The sequence below is a fragment of the Suncus etruscus genome, chromosome 1 (genome assembly GCF_024139225.1).
Source record: "Suncus etruscus isolate mSunEtr1 chromosome 1, mSunEtr1.pri.cur, whole genome shotgun sequence".
Lineage (NCBI taxonomy): Eukaryota > Metazoa > Chordata > Mammalia > Eulipotyphla > Soricidae > Suncus > Suncus etruscus.
In genome coordinates, this window is record NC_064848.1 from 197,070,464 (window position 1) to 197,090,814 (window position 20,351).

Genomic DNA, 20,351 nt, shown 5'->3' on the forward strand with positions numbered 1-20,351 from the left:
GAATGTCCCCATGAGGAAGGGGTGCAGCTGGGCATCTCAGACAGGGAGGTAACAAGACCAGCCTGTTTTGCGTCAAGCCAATATCAAAGCCAGAGTGACCAGACTTGGGAATTTCATATAATCTGGGATCTTCTCGACATCTGTTCTTCTGGGGGGAGTTAATATGGTGGTGTTTGTTTGATTTGGAGGTCCCAGTCAGTGGTGCTCAGGACATACTTCTGGCTCCTGGCAGAGCTTAGGGGACTCTAAAAGGTGCCAGGGATCAAACCCACCTGCAAGGCAAGTACCCTATTTGCTGTACTCTTTCTGGTCCCAACATCAATTTTAAAAAATTTTTGAGGAGAACCACTAAAAACAATTTACTAGAACCACATAATCAAGTGTATCAACTCTACATTATACAAATAGACTACAAATGATTTTTTCTGCATACTATTTTTTTCCTCCTTTTTTATTTAAACACCATGTTTACAAGGTTTTTCATATTACAGTTTTTTTTCACAGTTCATGATTGAGTTATAGTCATACAATATATAATAACCTTCACCAGTGTCATCAATTCTTTATCTCCACAGTGCCCCTGGATGGAAATAGTATTCACTTGGGGCACAAGTACCCCAAGCCAGGGCTTATACCCTGATTATTTTTCTTTGTCAGCAAATTGCTTAACATCCTTGGGCCTGAGACTCCATAGGAAAGAGGTGACTTTGAGCCCCAAACCCCATCCTGTGCTGTTTCCAACAGCCTCGTCACTGCCTGATGCACAGTCTGTTCTATGGGCCAAGAGGGAACAGCAAGTCTCTTCATTGCCCGAAAAACACCTGCAAAAGCAAAGTAGCTGTGCATTCTCAGTGGCCCTATGGTAAGGCCATTTTTTCAGGTAGAGATGATGTCTACACCACTGCCAATTCTGTCTACACCACCTTTGTGAGGCCACTCTGCAGTCAGTTTTCCGAAGTCAAAGGTGCCAGACGACAGAGTCACCCTGCAAACAGTCTATTTGCAGACCTTCTCATCTGGAGAGTGAAAATTATCCTCACCCCAATCTACCCTGTTCTGTTCCCCCAGTCACACTCAGACACTAGTGTTTCCTAAGGCACCTAATGCCCACTCGTCTATGAAAAATCATTCTTCCGTTACCAACAGGCATGACGAAAGTGCTCCACTGAGACAGTCTAGGGTGCATTTGTTCAAACAGATGCCAAATGCCACCCCCTTACAGCTGTGCTGAAAATGCAGAATGGAAAGTCAGCAAAAGGGTATAAGTAGCCCCCTGGTCACCAGAGCTAGAACCATAAGGCTCCCAGGATTTAATAAGTCACAGAGGGCAGGGGATGATATCTCAAGCTTGTGGCAAAACAAAACAAACAAACAAAAAAAGACACAACCAGAAAAGTGTGTTTGTAAGCAGACACTGAAGATAGGACCCAGCCCCTGTGACTACAATAAGGGAAAAGGAGGAAGCCAAAAGGAATCCTCATCCAGTCCCAGAGCGCCCCAAAGGGCCAAGGCAGGGCTCAGAAAGACTCGCATCTGTTCAGGCGACAGAGCTTGGAGACTTGGGGAGAGGCTAAACCAGCTGTGCAATCCTCTCCAGCCATTCAACTCCCACATCAGCAGAAACATCAACGTGAACAGCTCCCGTACTACTTACATCTGTGTCGGGTCCCTTATCCGCACCCGGACAGGAAAACGTGACAAATTCATGGCACCTCTTGTGAACCACAAAACAGCAAACTGAGGGAGAGAAAAGAAAAGTGGAATTAGAATGGCCACGGTTTCCGCTGCAGGCTTTCCTACCAAAAGGGACTGCGCGCAGTTCAGAATCAATTTCACTATTGGTGGAACCCCTAAGGGCGCAGGAGGCAGAGGGCATTACATGTCGAACCCTCAACAACACTGGGTATGGAGAGCAAAGACTAGCACGAAGATGCCCACGCTGTCTGCCACTGCCACAGATCGGTGCTGCTCTCCAGTGCAGACAGGTTGAAACCCACCAGACTGGTACCTTGGTTCTAAAAGATGATCCATAGGCTGGCATGCCAGGCAGTACCAGCCTGTGGGTGCAAAAAGGCTGAAGAAACACTAGCCTGACTCACAGTTACTCTTCTCTGAAGATGGGGGCAAAAACAGGATAAAACAAGAAACCAGTATTTAAAACCTTCTGCACTGTTCTACACACACAAGAGAGAGTTATAAATGTTATCCCCTGTAGGGGGAATAAAATATTAACACTGTTCTAAATAATAGATGGCCATTCCTAAATGTGGCTGACAGACTTTCTCCAGCAGAACTCCTAACTCATCCAGATACAGACCCAATTGATAGAAATGAACCCTCAAATGAAGAAAAGTCAGGGAGCAGATGTTTTCACAAATTGGGGACTCCTTAAGAACCCCCTCCCCAACACACTCCCCAACAATAACCTTCATGTCCAATGTGACTTGCTAAATAACACCCGAAGATCAATACAGAACTATCGGTTATAGAAATAAGCAACCCTGAAAAATCTTTGATTTTTCTTCTGTTGTGGTGTTGGGGATCAAACCCAAGGCCTCATACGTGCAAACATGCAAGGCAAGCACTTTTCCATTGAGCTATATCACTGGCCACTGCTAGTTAATATATAGTACGGGATACAGGAGAAAATAATTTAGATGGCCCATCCCCAAGGCTTGAGGTCAAGCTCCAAAGGCCTATGCCATCCCCCAGCAGTATTCCTTTGTAGGACAGCAGCATGCTGAGGATCATACAGTGCCGGTACTCACACACAACACACAACACACACACACACACACATCAACACCCTAGGCAGTGTGGCTGAGTCCTGAGTCTCCATGGGACACTGAAACTCCCAGACTCTTGGCTCAAATACTTGTTTCTGACTCCTGCCCACTCTAGTATTGCTCTGCTCCAGAAAAGTACTTTTTTGCAGAAAACAATATGTAAGGAGGGTCGCGGGCAGAGAAAGGTGAATGAGGAGAGGTTGTGTCTTGGAGGGGAAGCCTCAGACTTTATATAGGGCTGGGGCAAGGGCTACTGAGGGGCAGAAATGTGGGAGGAGGTCCTGAGTAGTTCTGCCTACCAGCCATCTAAGTTAGGGGGCCAGTCCCCAGGCCCACAAACCCACTTTGGCCATTCACTCTCCTGAGCTCTAAGTCCTTATTCACTCATGTAGATATGAGAGAGAAAGTTGGGAATACTCTGCCCTCCTCAGTGCTCCAACTGAGGGGTGCTTTAATGGGAAAGGAAGGCCTGAGAGTTTCACTTACACCTTGGACCCTTTTCCTGTGCAAACATCACTGCTGGCCTTCATCAGATGAACCAGTGAAGGTCCAAGTGTATGCATGTGAGAGCACCTCAGGGTAAAAATCACCAGTAAAGGCCTCTGCCTTCAAGCGAATACCATCCTTAAATCCCACTTTCCTTGATCCCCTTTGGAAGGACAATGGGCTGGGTAAAGGGCTTCATTCCAGGTCTGTTTGCCTGTCTGTGTAATTACATATCTCCAGCTGGAAGGGTCTCTACAGCATGTTTTCAAATCAAAATAAGTCTTGGTTCAATTCTCCTAAGACACAACAGACCTTCACAGCTTGTACAATTCCCAGGGGATGGGGGGTTGGAAAGGTTCCCCCTTTGCCTCTCTTCCACCTAGGGGTTGCAATAGCTTCTTCTGATTTATGACCAAACTGGGCAGGATGGGGCATAACCATCCAACAGAAAGGAAGAAGAGAGGGTCACTGAGATGCAGAAGCCTATGATGCTATTGGCCTCGGCAGAATGGACCCTCCCATCCCCTTAGTGATGCTGGGTAGAGATGAGGCACCCCCACATCTGAAAAGCCAGTTCCCACATTCTTGTGAGGGATGGTGTGTGTGTGTGTATTGGGAGCGCTCAGGGAACACAGTGTCAGCCTGAGGAAATCAATACCCCAGAAGCCAGAATCACCAACAAGGCACTACACCCATTGGCTCCCGAGAGTACCCTATGAGCTGAGGGAAAAGCACTGGAAAACTTTTTGCTAGTGTCTTTGAAAAACTCAGGGCAATGCTGCATGATGTCATCATGGCTGGTCCTAGGAAATGAGGTCACAAGGGGGTGGGTGGGTGGCCTGGAGACAAAGTACAGGGTACAGCTTGCAGGTCAGAGGGGAGAAGAGTTCTATTACTGCCCACCATATGGGATGGGGGGGGGCAGTGGTGCCCATGGCAGGGTAACAACACCATCACCAAATTGTGGTCAAACCCAAGAGTGACTTCAGTTAGAGGGAATCCCTGACACCATTTGCACCTGCCAGAAAGTCTATTCTTCAGAGAAACAAGCATAACAAAAGGGACAGCAAGTTGGCCCATATCTACTGTGGGGTCCCCATACAGCAAGCAGGGCGCTTGCTTCCCAAGAACTTAAACTGAGGACTCACCTATGATTCAGCCCAAGAACAGAGAGCAAGTTTCAAATGAGGAACTATATCTCTGGTTCTCTGCTACCGGGGATCAAAGCTTCCCTGTGTCTAGGCATGAGCTGCAAAAACACTTGAGGCCCACATATTCCCACATGGGAAGGGAGAGGTGGATAGGAAGGAAGAAAGGGAGGAAGGGAGGAGGGAGAAAGGTGAGAGGGAAAGAGAGGGAGGGGAGGGAGGGAAGGAAGGAGGGAAGGAGGAAAGGGGTAAGGAGAAAAGAAGGGAAGGAAGGTCCTGTGCTCACATCTGAGTTACAAAGCCAAGAAAAAGAATCTGCCATTGCCTGGAATTCTACATCCAGGGACAGAGAGATGGCATAAGGCACAAAGCCCCAGGCACAGATAATGGATGCGGGATGTGTAGTTTTTTTTTCCTAAAGCCTGTCACTCTGCCACTTCATCCACCTGCCACGGGATTTCCCCTGTTTGCCCTCGATTGTGGAGGAGGAAAAGACTTTGTGACATGGATCATTTCCCATTTTTCCTTGATAAAGGATTTCCTCTCAGACTCCAGTCTCAAGTTCACACCCTTTCAAATTCGAGTCAGAGTCAAAATAGACCCTAGGCGCAATGATTGCCGGCTCCTGAAAGGTGGATAGGTGGGGATGCATATTATGTAACAAGTCATGGAGTTGACTAAGAATCCACTCCCCAAGTCTGACTTGGTGGAAAACAGAAAACTGGTCTCGTCTTCTGAGCTTCCTCAAGTTTCCTTAAAATAAAGGGGGACAGGGAATGGAGTGATAGCACAGCAGACAGGGCTGTTGCATGTGGCCAACCTGGGTTCAATCCCCAGCATCCCATGTGGTCCCCTACTGCCAGGTATGGCCCCCCCAAAAAAAACAAAAACAAATTAGAAAGGCATAATAAAAAATAATGGGGGACAGGGACCAAAGGGGCCTTTTGGATAAGGACAGAACTAAAAATTCAAGCCACAGAGTCAACAATAAAATCATGAGACTCAATCTTGAACAGCCAAAATTTAAAATGGGCCTGGTATGATGGCAGAGTATGGGGGCATAGGATGGCCTCTGGAAACATTGGTAGAGGGAGGTTGACCCAGTGGTGGGATTGGTGCTGAAACAATGTATATCTAAAACCCAACTGTGAATAACTGTAAATCACATGATTTAAATAAAAAAAAATTAAAAGCCCCATAACTGCCTAGCCATCATGTAAGATGGTTTTAATTAAGTTTTGCTTAGCTGGAAGGGATTTGTGAAAGGTAAGGTCTCATTAGAACAGTGAAATGGAACTCTCCAAGGCAAGGGAACAGTTTTTTGGCTTCGTGTCGGAAAAAAATGAGCTTATGTTCTATTTGCATGTTAAAAAAAATTATTGGTTTAAGATGTGTGATAATGAAAACAGTCATCTGACGAGATCCATGTGAAGGAAACCAACATATCTTGCCAGAAAAGGGATGGCATTCTTGAGGAAGGTTCCCAATCTGCAAACATGTGCTCCTCAAGAATACTCAAAATCACACTCAGCTCTCCCCAGCAACCCGGCACTGTGTCCCTTCTCTCCACTTCCTTGGAGACTCATCCTCAACCAAATATCCTCGGTCCCCTTCCCTCACAGGTCACCACACACTCTGTGGGTGCTGCCTTTTCTGCTCACCACCCAGACTAGATTGTCATCAGACAGGGAGAGAGAACAGAAACCACAGGCAGATGCAGGCAGAGTTCTTGTACCCAATATCCCATTCTGGAATCCAAAGCCCTGTAACATCTTCATTTTCCACAGCAATCCCAAAAATCTTCATGCTCCTGAATTCCTACCACTACATCACCTGCACTTTGCGGGGTGGGTGCCCATCAGCCTTGTGTGAGCTCTCTGGTCTTACATCCATGAGTACTACTAGCAACTTAGGGAAGCTGGTGGGTTGGTGAAGGGGGGTAATACGTATGAATGGAAGGACCAAGAACAATTGAGGATGGATGCAGGGAAACATCCAGGGACTGACACAGTTTTAGGTCAGTAGAGTACCACAGGCTGGCAGATCACACACATACCCGTGAGGGGCCACCAAGTGGGACTTAAAATGAGGGGTGAAAAGTCAGCTGTGGACAGCAATGCAGCTGATAGCCGACTGCATCATGGGGAGTGGGGACTTCACGGAGTAGGGTGGGAGGATTCTAGGGTCACCCACAAATTGGGGTTGATGGATAAAAAGGAGGTAGCAGACTGAGAGGAGTATGTAATCCGGGGGGAAGAACAACTGGTAGCTGGAGAACAGACAAGAGCAGCTCATGAGACTTCATGGAAGGGTTCAACCTCTCCCTTGAGCTCTGATCTCCTAGCACCCCACCTCAACCACAGACCTCCCTGAGTCCAGCCAGCTATGCACCACAACCAAGACTCAATACTTCAGGCCAAGGTCTCTCTGATGGAGAAACAACAAATGTTAATGACTCAGGCAATCGCTTTTTGAAGGGAAATCCCAGGTTCTGATTTCCAGCCCAAGCCCCAGCAGTGCTTAATGTAATTTCAAAATGATCTGGAGAATTCTCCTCTCTCCCTCACTTTCAAACACTACGAGGCCAAATGCCTTTCCAAGGGCAGAACCAGCCCCGAATCTGCACGCCCACAGCCCTGGCATGCTCTGCATGCCTGCAAAGCCAGGTTCCTCTCAGATCTTGTGCCTTCCAGGCCCTCTTGGGTAGAGTTTGTTGGAAAAGTGAATTACCACTGAATAGACCCAGTCTCTCCTTTTGGGCTCACATGGGTTCATTTCTTCCATGTTACTTTTTAAGTTGGAATCCCTTTGGTTGGAATTTTAGAGTCTTTCAAGGAGGGAAGGAGATGGAAAAAGGCAGCAGGAAAGCTCAGGCTCCTTCCTTCTTGCCCATCCACCTTCCAATCCTAGAGTGGCTCCTGTTCTCTGTATCTAGGGATGGCCTGGGAGTGACTTGCCCATGCAGGGACATGGAAACCATGTTCATCATCTAGAGCAGCAAATAAAGGACCCTGAGAACACAGGCATGAAGAACTCAAGTTTGAGAGGATGGAGGAGGCCCCCACACTTAGGACCCTTATTAGTCAAAATTCCCACCACCTCTACAACCACATGAATAAAGTACATCAGAACTAGGCTTCCATGCTGGAGGCAAGTGAGAAATGGACTCCCACAGCATGTGAACCCGCTGACTTTCAGCTTAACCCCATTAGCCTGAAGTATACAGACTGGGGTGTGTGTATATGGGGTGAATCCATTTTTCACTTGGGGACTGCAAAAATGGTCCAATCCTCAGGCAAAACTGGTAGGAAAGTCAATTCAGAGTCAAGGAAGTGATGTGAACAAAACCAGAGTGACTGAGCATCCCAAGGCCTTTATCCCAAAGGGCTTCCCCAGACAGCATTGCTCAGAAAGAGCACTGGGATCCCCAAGACAGAGGCCCAGGTGAGCATGAAACAAATGAATCAGAATTCTCTTCCTTCTCAGGGCAGAATGAGACACCCCAGCCCCCCAGCCTCCTCCCCATGATTGGCAACTACAAGCAAAGCTATTAAACCTATACTATTTTTAAATTGCTGATACAGAATGGAAATTTGTACGATGTAAAATTATCTGGGCCATTGGTAGGTTCATTTGCTCATGCTTATAAATGAGTTTAATAAAGTCAGGACTCTTAAAGGTCTCAATACAGAAGGTATAATCAGAAGATCCAACTTAGGATCACAGAGAGAGACAGAGACAGAGAGAGAGACAGAGAGAGAGAGTGTGTATGTGTGTGTCCTGTTTAATATATGAGCTAATAATTGCCATTGTAATCCCAGTCCTGAACATCTTTGAATGATGCTTGCTGACTGCATAGCACATTTCCTTGGTCTTCCATAAGGAGACCAAGTATATTCCCACTGGACCAGAAAACTAACACTAGGGATAGCAGGGACCCAAGTGCTCAGGGATGTCACCTTCCACAGTCACCTTCACCAAGGAAAGTCAGACTCTCTCAACAGCAGCAAACTGGAGATTCTGTAATGGAATAATTTCAGAGAACTTTCCATAGGGGCTTCTCAGAGGCTCTTTGGAGGCCTCTGGGAAAGAACCAATAGGAGAGTGAGGTCATGTCATTTGTCCTGAGTGTCAAAGTTCTGATGAGTCAGGACTTTGTCCTGAGTCAGCTTCTTTCCCATCTAGTCACCAAGCTACAAGTTTGAAAATTGAGGGCAGGGGCAAGGCTGTATCTATTCGGTATGATTCTCTGATTATTTTCGGGCTATACCTGGTTGTGCTCAGGGCTTATTCCTGGTTCTGTGCTCACTTCTGGGAACATTACAGGCAGGGTTTGGGGAACCATATGCAAAAATATTGGGACACAATCCTAGATCAGGTACATGTAAAGAAAATGTCCTAACCCTGTACCATCTCTCTGCCCCAACCTCATCTTTGTGATTTCATCATTATCCAGTCCTCTTCCAAAATGACGCCGCATTTGGCTGATCCTTCAAGAAACACCTGCAGTCTCAAGCTGAGAGTCCCCTCCAGTCCTTTGATCTCTCCCAGGACTTCAAGTCCATGCATAAACATAGATGCATCTCCAGGCATGGGTTCTAAGAGTGAAGTTCAAGTTCATGGGAGATTTGGGAAAGTGGAATAAACAGTGAGGCCACAGCTAGCAGAGGCCATGTGGCCTTGGGACACCATCCTGCCAGCCAATTCTGCAGGGGCACTTATTGCCAAAATCATGGCACGCAAAACACTGAGACATACAGGGGGTGCAAACACAGCCCCTGATGGAACATGAAACTTCATGGCTAGGTGGCGGCAAGCCCCACACGTATGTAATAATCCAGGCAATGCTCAGTGAAGTCTTGAGCAAATGTTCTATTTTCTGTTTGTTTGCTCTGGCTATTTCGTGCCAAAGCTCCTATGAGTGAGGGGAAAAAGGGCTTCAGACTTCATGTTCTGGTTTGGCTTCACTTTTCAACCAAGGCTGGCCTGCGCTGGGCGTGGGGACAGGAGGAAGCCAAAATGTTTAGTCAGAGAGAAAAGGGTGCCAGAGAAGTCAACATGGGATGGCCGAGATTCCTTCAGAAATGAAAGGGCTGCCACGGCGCAGTGGTAATTTTTAATTCTTAGAGATAAACACATGCAGAAAGTTTCCATAAATAAGTTCTTTCATTTTTCCCAAGATTACACAGGCCTTATGCAACAAAATCTGTTCCTATTATTATGCAAATTTACCTCAGCTTATCTGGGAGAACAATTCAAAAGAAGTCAGAGTACGCTAATTACCTCCCCCCCTTTTTTTTTATCAAGTATGTTGGGAACTCATAAAGCATCCAGGATGTAGAACACAACATAATTACAAAGCAATGAGGCCAGAAGTTTCCAACAAGGAAATTCAAAGGTGTCCAAGGGATTCTAAATGCCCTGGGGAAGGAGAATAGCAGTGAGCAAGGGGAAATTCTCAAGACAAAGAAACTAGGAAAATTTTGCACAAATAAGAACATGAGGCAGAAAAAGGGTCAGAGAAGCAACAGATAATTTTTTTTTCTTTTTAGTAAATCCTTTATCAAGTGAAGATGTCATTTTTCCAGATCATGTGTCCCAAAAAAGAATGTAGTGTGAAAAATAAATACAAATCGCTCTTTAGAGTTTGAAGACCCAGAGGCCTTTTTTTGGGGGGGGGAGGGGGACGGAGATTTGGGCCATATCTGGCAGTGCTCAGTGGTTATTTCTGGTTCTGTGCTCAGAAGTTACTCCCGGCAGGCTCAGCAGCCATATGGAATGCCAGGGATTGAACTTGGGTCAGCCACATGCAAGGCAAAACACCTACCCACTGTGCTATTTTGCTCGGGCCTGCAGAGGCTTTTGAGTCTGTGTTTAATACATGGAGTGGGGCAGAATACCTGGGGATGACACAGGTCACAGTGGTGCCTGCTGCTAGAGTGCTGGCTAGGAAAATTTCCTTTATGATATTTTTCTTTTCATTCATCTACAACGTTCAATGGTCTTAACTATTGATGCTAAGTATCTGAAAGTATTATTTAAAACATGTTCATTGTACTAAGCTGCAAGAGCCTGCAAGGCTTCACGAGTCATTCTCGCTTAAAAAAGTCTTAGATGGTGCTTAAATAAAAATATTATTATAATAAAAAGAAGTCGTAAAACATCTTTAGGACAGTGATGAGGTCAGTTGATCAAGTATTTCAAGTATTCTGAGATGGGGTGACAGGTTCTGGATTCAAGACTCCGGTGGCAGGAAGAGGGGCTAGACAATACAGATACTGTCTGAGCATTGGTTGACCAACTCCCAGGATGCCCCCCCCTTATAAAACTAGACAATTCTGGTTCCACAAACTGGACCCTCTCAAGAGGACTCTACATCAGCGGAAAATGCAAAGTCCCACAACTGGCTTCAACCCAGCAGAAAGAATGCATGGGGTGACAAGGGGCAGACAAAAAGACTATATGACAATGACAACAAGGAGATCATGTGACTCAGTGAGTGGAGAAGAGGTGCCATTACCAGAGATGGGTCATGTGGAATGGAGGAGGAGAAGGCTAAACTCATGCTTAGATTCCTCCCGAAATATGGCTCAAAAGTCTGCACCCATATTAGAGTGGCAACTTCTTTCTGGTTTAGATTGTTTAAAGCCAAGTGGACAGAAAGAATCAGATGCCCTTCAAGCAGGGGGGGGGGGGGCGCGTCTGAAAGGGACTTGCGACCTACACCATGGATTGCTGGCAAATGCTGGGAGGATTTGGGTATTCAGGCGCAGGAGAACTAGGCTTGCTCCAGTGTTCCTAAGCTCCCATAGGAATCAGAAGTGGAAATCATAAGGTCTGGGAGTCCAGCTAACCCTGGGATGGTGGTGATAGTGTCCTAAGAAAGCAGGTGTTGGGAACCCCATTGGGTCCCCATTGAAGGCTGCTTATGGATTTGAGGAAATCGTTCTGACCTGGGTAACATCACCCAAGGACTATACTGAACTGTCCAGCCACCCTGTACCCTACCAGCACCAAACCCTGCCAAAGCCACTGGCAGGAAACCAAGAAATAAGTCATTCTTTTCTTTTGGGGGGCATACTTCATGGTACTTGGGGGACCCTATGGGATGCTGGGGATCAAATCTGGGCTTGGCTAAATGCAAGGCAAATACCCCAACTGAGTTACTATTGCTCTGGCCCCAAAGTCACTATTTTCTATATCTAGAAACCTCAAGAGATATCTAGAAACAACTAGAGATATTTTTCCTACTATGAATCATGTGACTTTAGAGTTTAGGATTAATCCCAACCAAACCTAAAAACTCTGTCAAAGCTACGCTCAGCAGTAGGACTGTGGAGGAAAAAAATAATCACCATTTAAGAGCTGCACTGTGGGCTCAGTCACAGATGAGAAAAGAAAGCCCTTTAGCTGAGTTCAGCTAAAGAGAGAGGAAAAAGTTTTGCTCTATCAGGGCCAGCCAAAGCCTTCAGCACCCCTGAAATCTGGAGGAGGAGAAATTGGCTCTCGAAGGTGCCAGCTTAGGTCCCTCCATCCCTCCTGCATGCTTTGAGCTGCTGATGGTCATGCACTCTCCTCCCTTCAGCCATTGTCTACCATACCTCAGGCTTTTCCCAGCCCTCACAGCAGCCACAGCCTCTCCACAAGACTGACCACTCCCTGCAGGTACAGTTCCTGGGGGCAGTAGCAGGCTGGAGGCCCCACCCTGCGTTCAACCAGAAGACAGATCACAGCACTGCCGACCCCTCCTGAGCTCACCCTTCTCTCTGGGGTGATCAGGGGTGTGATCTAGGGTGTCCTGCAATGCCAGAGGTGGAACCCTGGCTCCCCCAGCCCCCCAAATCCTCTGCCCCCTCAACCCACACACAGCAAGCGAAGCATTCTACCACTTAGCCATATCCCGGGCTCCAAAAAGGATTTCTTAATTGTATAAAACTGGGTCATCTGCATTGGGCTGGCCGCCTGGGAACGACGGGCTACAGAAAGTACAAGAGTTTTCAGAATACTCTAATAAGTGCTTTTATTGAGGGGGGAGAGAGAGAGAGAGAGGTGGGGAAGAGAGATAGATAAAAGGGAAGGAGTGCTACAAGAGAACTGCAAATCATGGGGGTCACAGTTCACACTGGGAGTCCAAGGTCAGCCCTCAGGGGTTTTGCCATGGCTATGGTGAGGTCCCCATTTTTCCCACCATCAAAACTGGATGAGAAGTACAGCAGGGACCAAAAAAGGTCAATTGGACAGAGGGAGTCTGATTGTCACAAAACTGGGAACACATGGGGGGCCCTTCCTGAAAGGGAAGTTGCTGCAGCAGGGAGTAGGACCCACTCTGGGGGTGCCTAGCTGAGACCAGAGAAAAGCAGCGTGCCAGGGGAGTGACACCAGTTACCTGAGGTGGCCACAGGGAGAGGCACCAGAATTCCCAGCCCAAATCACAAAAGGCTATAGACAGCAGGTGGGCCCCAGCTGGGAAGACCTGAGGCTGAAGGGGTGAGAAGAGGTGAGGAGAGGAGAGGAGAGGGAGGAGAGGAAGGAGGGGTAAAGAGGGAAGAGGGATCACTTATGGTCTCTAAATACCACCCTGAGCCATAGGTGCAGGTGCAGCTGACCCTGCTCCTCCCCCCAATAAAGAGGAGGATGAAACTGCTCAGGGAACAAGACTTCTGCCTGGTCCCAATACGGGTGACATCCACTCGCCATCTCCACCCCTGCATGCCCAAGTTCAAGAACTTTGCCTTGATGCCAAGGAAAACTCCAGCCTCATCAGAAGGCACCTGAGAATGGGAAACTCGGAGTTAGAATCAAGTACAGTTTTGGTCTGGCCTTGGCTACCCATCCCACATGGAAGAGCATAGTCATATTTCTAAATGCTGTCTTTGCCTAGCAGTGCAGAGGAGAGGGTAGGAGAGTGAAGTTACACAGAGGAAGCCCAGGGATCTGAGTTCAAACCTCCCTAAATCACTTCAGTTCAACCTGGCCAACACTTGGCTTGCCTGAGGGTTAACAGCACACTCAGCTGGGAATGAAACCTGAGGTCAGTTCTGCGGGAATGCCTGACAGCAACTAAACTTTCTCCACCTGAGGAAAATGACAATGTGCAAACAGGATCTTGGCTCTGCATAAGGCCACACAGCCTGAGGCAGGGCTGCCTGTGTTCTGGCTTCCCTAACAGCCCAGCAGCACAGAGCTGGGCCCAGCCGCCTGCCTGCCCACCACAGAAGCTGCTTCGTGGGCTGAGACTAAGTTTAAGCTTTGCTGGCCAAATTGAGTGGCAGATAACATCCGGTTCTCCTGGCCTCTCTGACTCCTTTAAGTGATTCCATAGCTGTTTGTCCTGCACACAGAACTCCTGTGACCCCCAAAATCAGCTCGTTTTTTTTTTTAATTAGGTGCCATGTCCAATATCAGGACTTCTCCCCCCTTTTATTTTTCAAGGAGTGCAGCAAGGGTGTAATGGGGGAAAGCAACACAAGTAGAAGCAAAAACTTCAAACTTGAGGCCTTGATCTTGCCTCCCTTCTTTTTTGCTTCACTCAGCAGTTCTCAGGGGTTACTCCTGGCTCTGCACTCAGAAATTGTTCCTGGCAGGCTAGGATATGGGATGCTGGGAATGGAACCCAGGTCAGCCACATGCAATGCAAACGCCCTACCTGCAGTGCTATCGCTCCAGCCCCTCTTTGACCCATTTATTAAAAGCCATTTCCACTTGCATCATGTTCCAAAGGCAAAAAAACAAAACAAAACAAAAAAAAGACACAAAAACATTTAATTCATTCCTTTGGACCAGAGATACAATACACTGGGTAAGCCAGACACTTGCCTTGCATTCTTCAGTGAATCACACCAGTTCAATGCCAACCACCACGTGTGCTTCCCCACAACACCACCAGGGGACGCTCCAAAACACAGAGCCAGGAGTCATGTCCTGAACACCACTGGGGGTGGCTCAAACCCTGCTTCCAAGAGCCCCTTCAAATGTCACGACCTGCCCCATCTTTGCTTTGCCCTATAACCAGGGAAGGCTACTGAGCCTGGCTCTGCTCAGCATTTCTCCGGCCTATCTTCCCTCCATCCCTCCCTCCCAGACTCAACTTTGCCAGCTCTCTTCTCCACCAGCCATGGCCAGTTCAAGACAGTGACTGCCCAGTGGGGGAGCTACGTAGCTAATTAAGAGACAGCACACAAGGATCAAAGCTCGGGAGTCAGGACAAGTTGTCAGTACCAGTCGCAATCTGTCGGCAAGCCCAGCACAGGCTTGGTCTGGCACACAGCAGCCGGGCTTCCTTTGTGATGTATTATTTACTGTTGTCACAAGACACACAGCTTGGCATTGGCCAGTGCTCCTGATGGGGGCCCGAAACGTGGCAGGGATGGAGCACCAGGTCAGCAGACAAAGCAAAATGCAGGAAGTAAAGGGTACACTCTAGTACTGGAGAAGTCCCTGGCCCACCAGGCCTGAACTGCACTATAGGGGCCAATGCTGCTCAGAGCTTGCAGCATCTAGACTGGAAGGGAAATCAGGCTGGGGCAGAGCCTACAGGGTCTTTTCTGCACAAGGGCATGTGGCTCCAGGAAGGTGTTTTGGGAATTTCCACTCTCCGTTGACATTTCTAGACGTCCCTCAGGCAGAAGCGCTTCCTGACACGTGGAGAGACGAAGGCTACCCTCTCCTTGAGGAGCCATCCATGTCCCACTAAGGGTGCTAGGCCACTCTACAACCACAAGAAGCCTGGAAGATATGAGACAAGAGGAGAGGCAGCACCAATGAAGTCAAGGGACAGAAGCTGGGAATGGGCATCAAAAATGGGACCCATAGTTTCTTTAGTCATTCATCTATTGAGGGGCATCTAGGCTGTTTTTAGAGTCTGGCTATTGTAAACAGCGCTGCAATGAATATAGGTGTGAGGAAGGGATTTTTGTATTGTACTTCTGTGTTCCTAGGGTATATCTCTGGGAGTGGTATAGCTGGATCGTATGGGAGCTCAACCTCTAGCTTTTGGAGAAATCTCCATGTCACTTTCCATAAAGGTTGGACTAAAGAAACTGTGGTAGATATATACAATGGAATATTATGCAGCCATCAGAAGAGATGAAGTCATGAAATTTTCCTATACGTGGATGTATATGGAATCTATTATGCTGAGTGAAATACCGTATTTTCCGGCTTATAAGGCGACTTTTGAAACAAACAAAAAAGTCAACCGAAAATCGGAGGTAGTCTTATACGCCGAGTATATCCTGAAAAATGTTTCAATATGCCACTAAATGAAAATTGTCTGAATATTGCCGCAAAATGCATTTTCCAACTCGATCCTGCACCAATCACTGCAAGGCTGCTCAGACCGCCTCTCTAACTCAGCCAATCCGAGCAGGCTTTTGATGCATGCAAATTAGACAATGTTCTGGACCAAATCTACACTGTCAAAAGCCTGATCAGATTGGCCAGAGTCAGAGAGGAAGTCTATTACAGTATAACCTTTGAACCTTTGCTTGTTGTGATTGGCTCACTGTGGGACATACAGTTGCAGCACAGGAACGTTCTGTCTGATACAGCAAATATAGGCCTAAACCTATGTTTTAACTGCAAAATTAGGGGGTCGTCATACGCTTAGTCGTCTTATACGCCGGCAAATATGGTAAGTCAGAGGGAGAGAGATAAACACAGAATGGTCTCACTCATCTATGGGTTTTGAGAAAAATGAAAGATATTTGTGTAATGATTCTCAGAGATAAAATAGAGGACTGGAAGGTCCAGCTCATGACATGAAGCTCACCACAGAGAGTGATGGGTGCAGTCACAGAAATAATTACACTGAGAACCATCATAACAAAATGTGACTGAATGAGGGAAGTAGAAAGCCTGTCTAGAGTACAGGCCGGTGTGGGACACTGATGATGGGAATGTTTTTTTAAACAAACAAATTTATTAAAAATACTATGTAAAATTTTTCTTAAAAAAAAAAAAAAGAAATGGGGCCCAGGCCAGCACCCTCTGGGCACAGTGAAGGCTCCACCTGTGTCCCAGGACTCACTGTCATTTTCACTTTTCCTGTCCAAAGGAAATGAAAAACAGAGGGGTGATGAAAGACAAGAGATGCCTCATGTGTAGCTTTGTTTGGGGCCACACCCAATGCTGCTCTGGGGATCCCATGAGGTGCTGGGGATGGGTGGAATTCAGGTTGACTATGAGCAATGCAAGTGCTTTACCTATTATAATATTGATCCAGCCCCAGGAGATGTTTTTATCTTGTGCTTTGCCAGGGCTGGGGGGTGTGGAGCTCCCCATAAATCTCTCTAGTGCATAGTCTCCTCCTTGTTCAAATAGTTTCACTTTCAGTTGGAAATTTCTTTTCTGTAATAAAAATGAATAATTCCCTTTCTCATACCAAAAAGCTGTCTCTGATTTAAAGTGAGGATATGATCATTGCAGCCTACTTTTATGTTTTCATAAAGAGGTGACGATGGAGTCTCCATACTAATCCTCTTTATCGAAGCCCAAATGTGTACGTGCCACTGGTGACCCCGGAGAGGTGTGGGCACTGAGGTTTCTAGATGTCTGTGCTTTACACCAAAATTAAAAAAAAAAAAAGAGGAGAGACAGATGATAGACAAACTAGCTGGTAGAGCATTTGCCTTGCACATAGCCAACCCGGGTTTTATCCCTGGCACCACCTTTGGTGGTGACCAGAAGTGATCTCCTGAGCAGAGTCAGGATTAAGCCTTGCACACAGTACCGCCAGTTGTGGCCTAAAATACAAAAACATCAAACAAAAAAAGGAAGAAAAGAAACTTCAGATTGTTACAGGGTGGAATAATTAGCCATTTTTTAGTGGCAGAAGCTATTTCATTTTCCATTTTTCTTTAAAGGCTCAACACATAAAGTCATGATTGCTATTTAATCTAAAAAAGAAAAATGTGTGTCCAAAAAAATGTGTTTTGAGTTTGAATGAAACATCCAGACATAAAAGAGAGAGAAAGTGACCGTGACATAAGAAAATACTTCCTGGGAACAGTTCGAACCAGTCAAAGCAACAGAAACCCAGAGAAGCTTCTCTGGAGCCCCCGGCAGTAGGGCAGGCTTTGAAGGCGGTGCAGCTTTGAGTTGGTCCCCAAAGGACACAGAGCCCCCAGCTTGCTCTCAGAGCAGCTTCCCAGGGACACGTCTCTACCACATAGTTCCCACCATATCCCCCTGTGACTACAAGAGAAACAAAGACACAGGCATGGCCTTGTCAGCAGACTTCAATCTCTCTGAGGCCATCCTGCTCTGGATTTCTTCAAATAGGGGCTCTGACCATAGCAGTGAATCAACAAAACAGCAGCAGGTGGGGTGGCCTGACAATGATGCAGCCATTCCCTTTCAGATATCCATGTATAAAAATGTGTTCTCGACCCTTGCAAAGCCCTAAGGAAGACTTTTGATGTGCTGGTGACATAACTGGGCTCACACATGCCAAGAGCTGATTTTTCTTGAAGACGTTGAGATTAGTTACAAAAATTAAGTAGGAGCACATGAAAATAAACAACTCCAGAAAACTTTATTGAAGGAGCTGGGGAAGGGGTTGCCACACCTAGCAGTGTTCAGGGCTTACTTGTGGCAGGCTCAGGGGACTATATAGGATGCTGGGAATTGAACTCAGGTTGACTACATGCAAGGCAAGGGTGCTACCCATTGTGGTATGGCTCCAGCCCCAGAAATCTTCTTAAATGCTACCAAGGGGTCAACAAAATCCCTACCCCAAGTGGGAAGTGAGATTACAGGATAGACTCAACAGTCTCTTTGTCATAACACCTGGTTCATGGTCATAATAAGTGCCCAGTCTACTGGGAATTCCAGTTCAGCCCTTGTCCACTATCATCCAGGCTTGCTATCAGGGTAAGGATGACTCCAGAAATCCAACTTCTCAGAGCTGCTTTGAAATAAAGTTCTCTTCAGTTTTTCCAACAAGCCCACTGAATTAAAGCTCTATGAGGACCCAGAAGGTAAATTGAGCTGTCCGTTCTGTGTTCGACACACACTAAATCCTTGTGGACTGGACTAATTGCACGTTTTCTAGTCATTCATTTACTTAAGTTATGGGCAGAGTAACAAACCATGTTTCTGCCAGTCCAGATAAGAAAATCAATGGTCTCTTTTTAAAAGCTTTAATAGACTCAGATGAAAGAACTGGTAGCACCGCCGGTGATTAACAGGGGGAAAGAAAACGGTTGAAGTTGTGGCCTAGCTTCTGGAAACACAACTCATGAGTGAAACTGGCTGACCTGGACTTTATTCGAACTTAAAGTTCCTGCCCTCAAAAGACACTTTCAGGAAAATGAGAAGCCACAGATTGGGAGAAAACAGTTGCAAAAGGTACATTGGATAAAGGACTCATTGAAAAGATATGAAGAACTCTTAAAACTCAGTGAGAGCTGAATTGGATATCTGACAGGTTACCCAAAGAATAGGAAAAGATGCTCACAGTGATGATTAGCATGTCACAAATCAGCATGAACCAATGCCACACGTGTATCAGAACAGTCCAAACTCCTATAACTAAATTTGGACAAGGCTGGGAGTGGCCTAGTGTCACTCAATGCAAGTAGAAAACCTTGGAAGATTGGCAGATGGTCTATAAGGAAGCCCCCTCGACCATGTGGGCTTGACCAATTGTGCAACTGGCTCTGTCCCCCCAAAGTCTAAAAACATATTGCCCCACAAAACTAGCAGATAACAGCTCTACTCAGATTGGCCAAAAGTGGAAGCTCTGAAGGTAAAAAAAAAAAAGACTGAGCAATGGAGTATATTATTCAACACTAAAATGAAATGAGTGATCGAGTCATGGAAAGAAAGAGGTGGTGCCAGGAGTCACAGATAAGTTCAAGATGCCCTCTTAAAGGCGATCCATCGTCTCGTTCCAAACTGCAAGACATTCTGGAAGATACAAAGCTGTGGGAAAAATAAAGTGATCCATACTTGGGGCCAATGGTATGACTCAGAGGTGATACACTTTAAAGCCCTGGATTTGATCCCTGGCACCAAACGCAAATAGGGTCAGTGTTTGCTGGGAGTAGAAAGAAGGGGAGAGGGAAGAACTGATGGATTTTTAGGGCAGTGAAGCAATGCCTGATGGACACAAGTTGTCATACATGTGTCAAAACCCAAAAGGAAATAAACCTTCTAGAAGATTCAGTCCTAGAAACCACAGGCTTGGTAAGACTGAGTGGCTGGAGGTCTGTGGTCTGTGGCCACCATACCAGAGCCGGGCAGATCTGGTGGGGATGGGAGCAGAGAGTCTATTACGAACCGCAGGGCCTCTTCATCAGCTTTATTGTCGACAAAGGGTCAGCATAAGGGTTAATAAAAACCATCAAACTGCTTGGCTAACCTACATGGTTCAAGGTACTGATCGGGTTTGACGGTTTTTTCAGAGAAACAAGTCAGAAGTGGCTGAGATAAATGAAGCCCCAACCCACCACTGGCTGCTGGGCCATTTCCTTCTGGGCACAGAGGAGTGCAATGGAGTGGGGCAAGGAGAATAGGAAAGGTGTGTGGCATGAGGAACCCCAGAGGGTTGACTGATCACCCTCTCATTGAAGGGGTCAACCCAGCTTGACTGTATTCCAGCCATCAACCTAGCTTTGTAATACTGACCTTCTGGGAACCATTTCCTACTGCTGCCTTGTGACATGATCGACAGACTTGCACACACCAAAATTCTTAGATGTCCATGTGTGTGCCTCTAGGGCACACTTAGGACAGGCCCCTCCTGCCCCACAGGTAATCATTTCTAGATGGTACCAGGAGCAAACATCCAGGAGGATCCTGTTAGTAAAAGACTATGAGGGCATTTTTATGACTCTAAGCCAGGAAACAGAATTTTTCTAGAAAGCAGTAACTGTGTTTGTGGTCTGTGGAGGTAATATGCTTGTGACTTGCCATGAAGCAATCAGGC

At 46.6% G+C, this 20,351-nt stretch overlaps 1 protein-coding gene across 1 annotated transcript in view; it reads right to left on the minus strand.

Annotated features, from left to right (window-relative positions):
- PRKCA (protein kinase C alpha) overlaps positions 1 to 20,351 on the minus strand; it is a 298,449-nt gene that overhangs the window by 169,362 nt on the left and 108,736 nt on the right. Inside the window, exon 3 of the mRNA XM_049779179.1 lies at positions 1,655 to 1,737. Coding sequence (XP_049635136.1) covers positions 1,655 to 1,737 — 83 coding nt within the window. The remainder of the gene's footprint in view (positions 1 to 1,654; positions 1,738 to 20,351) is intronic.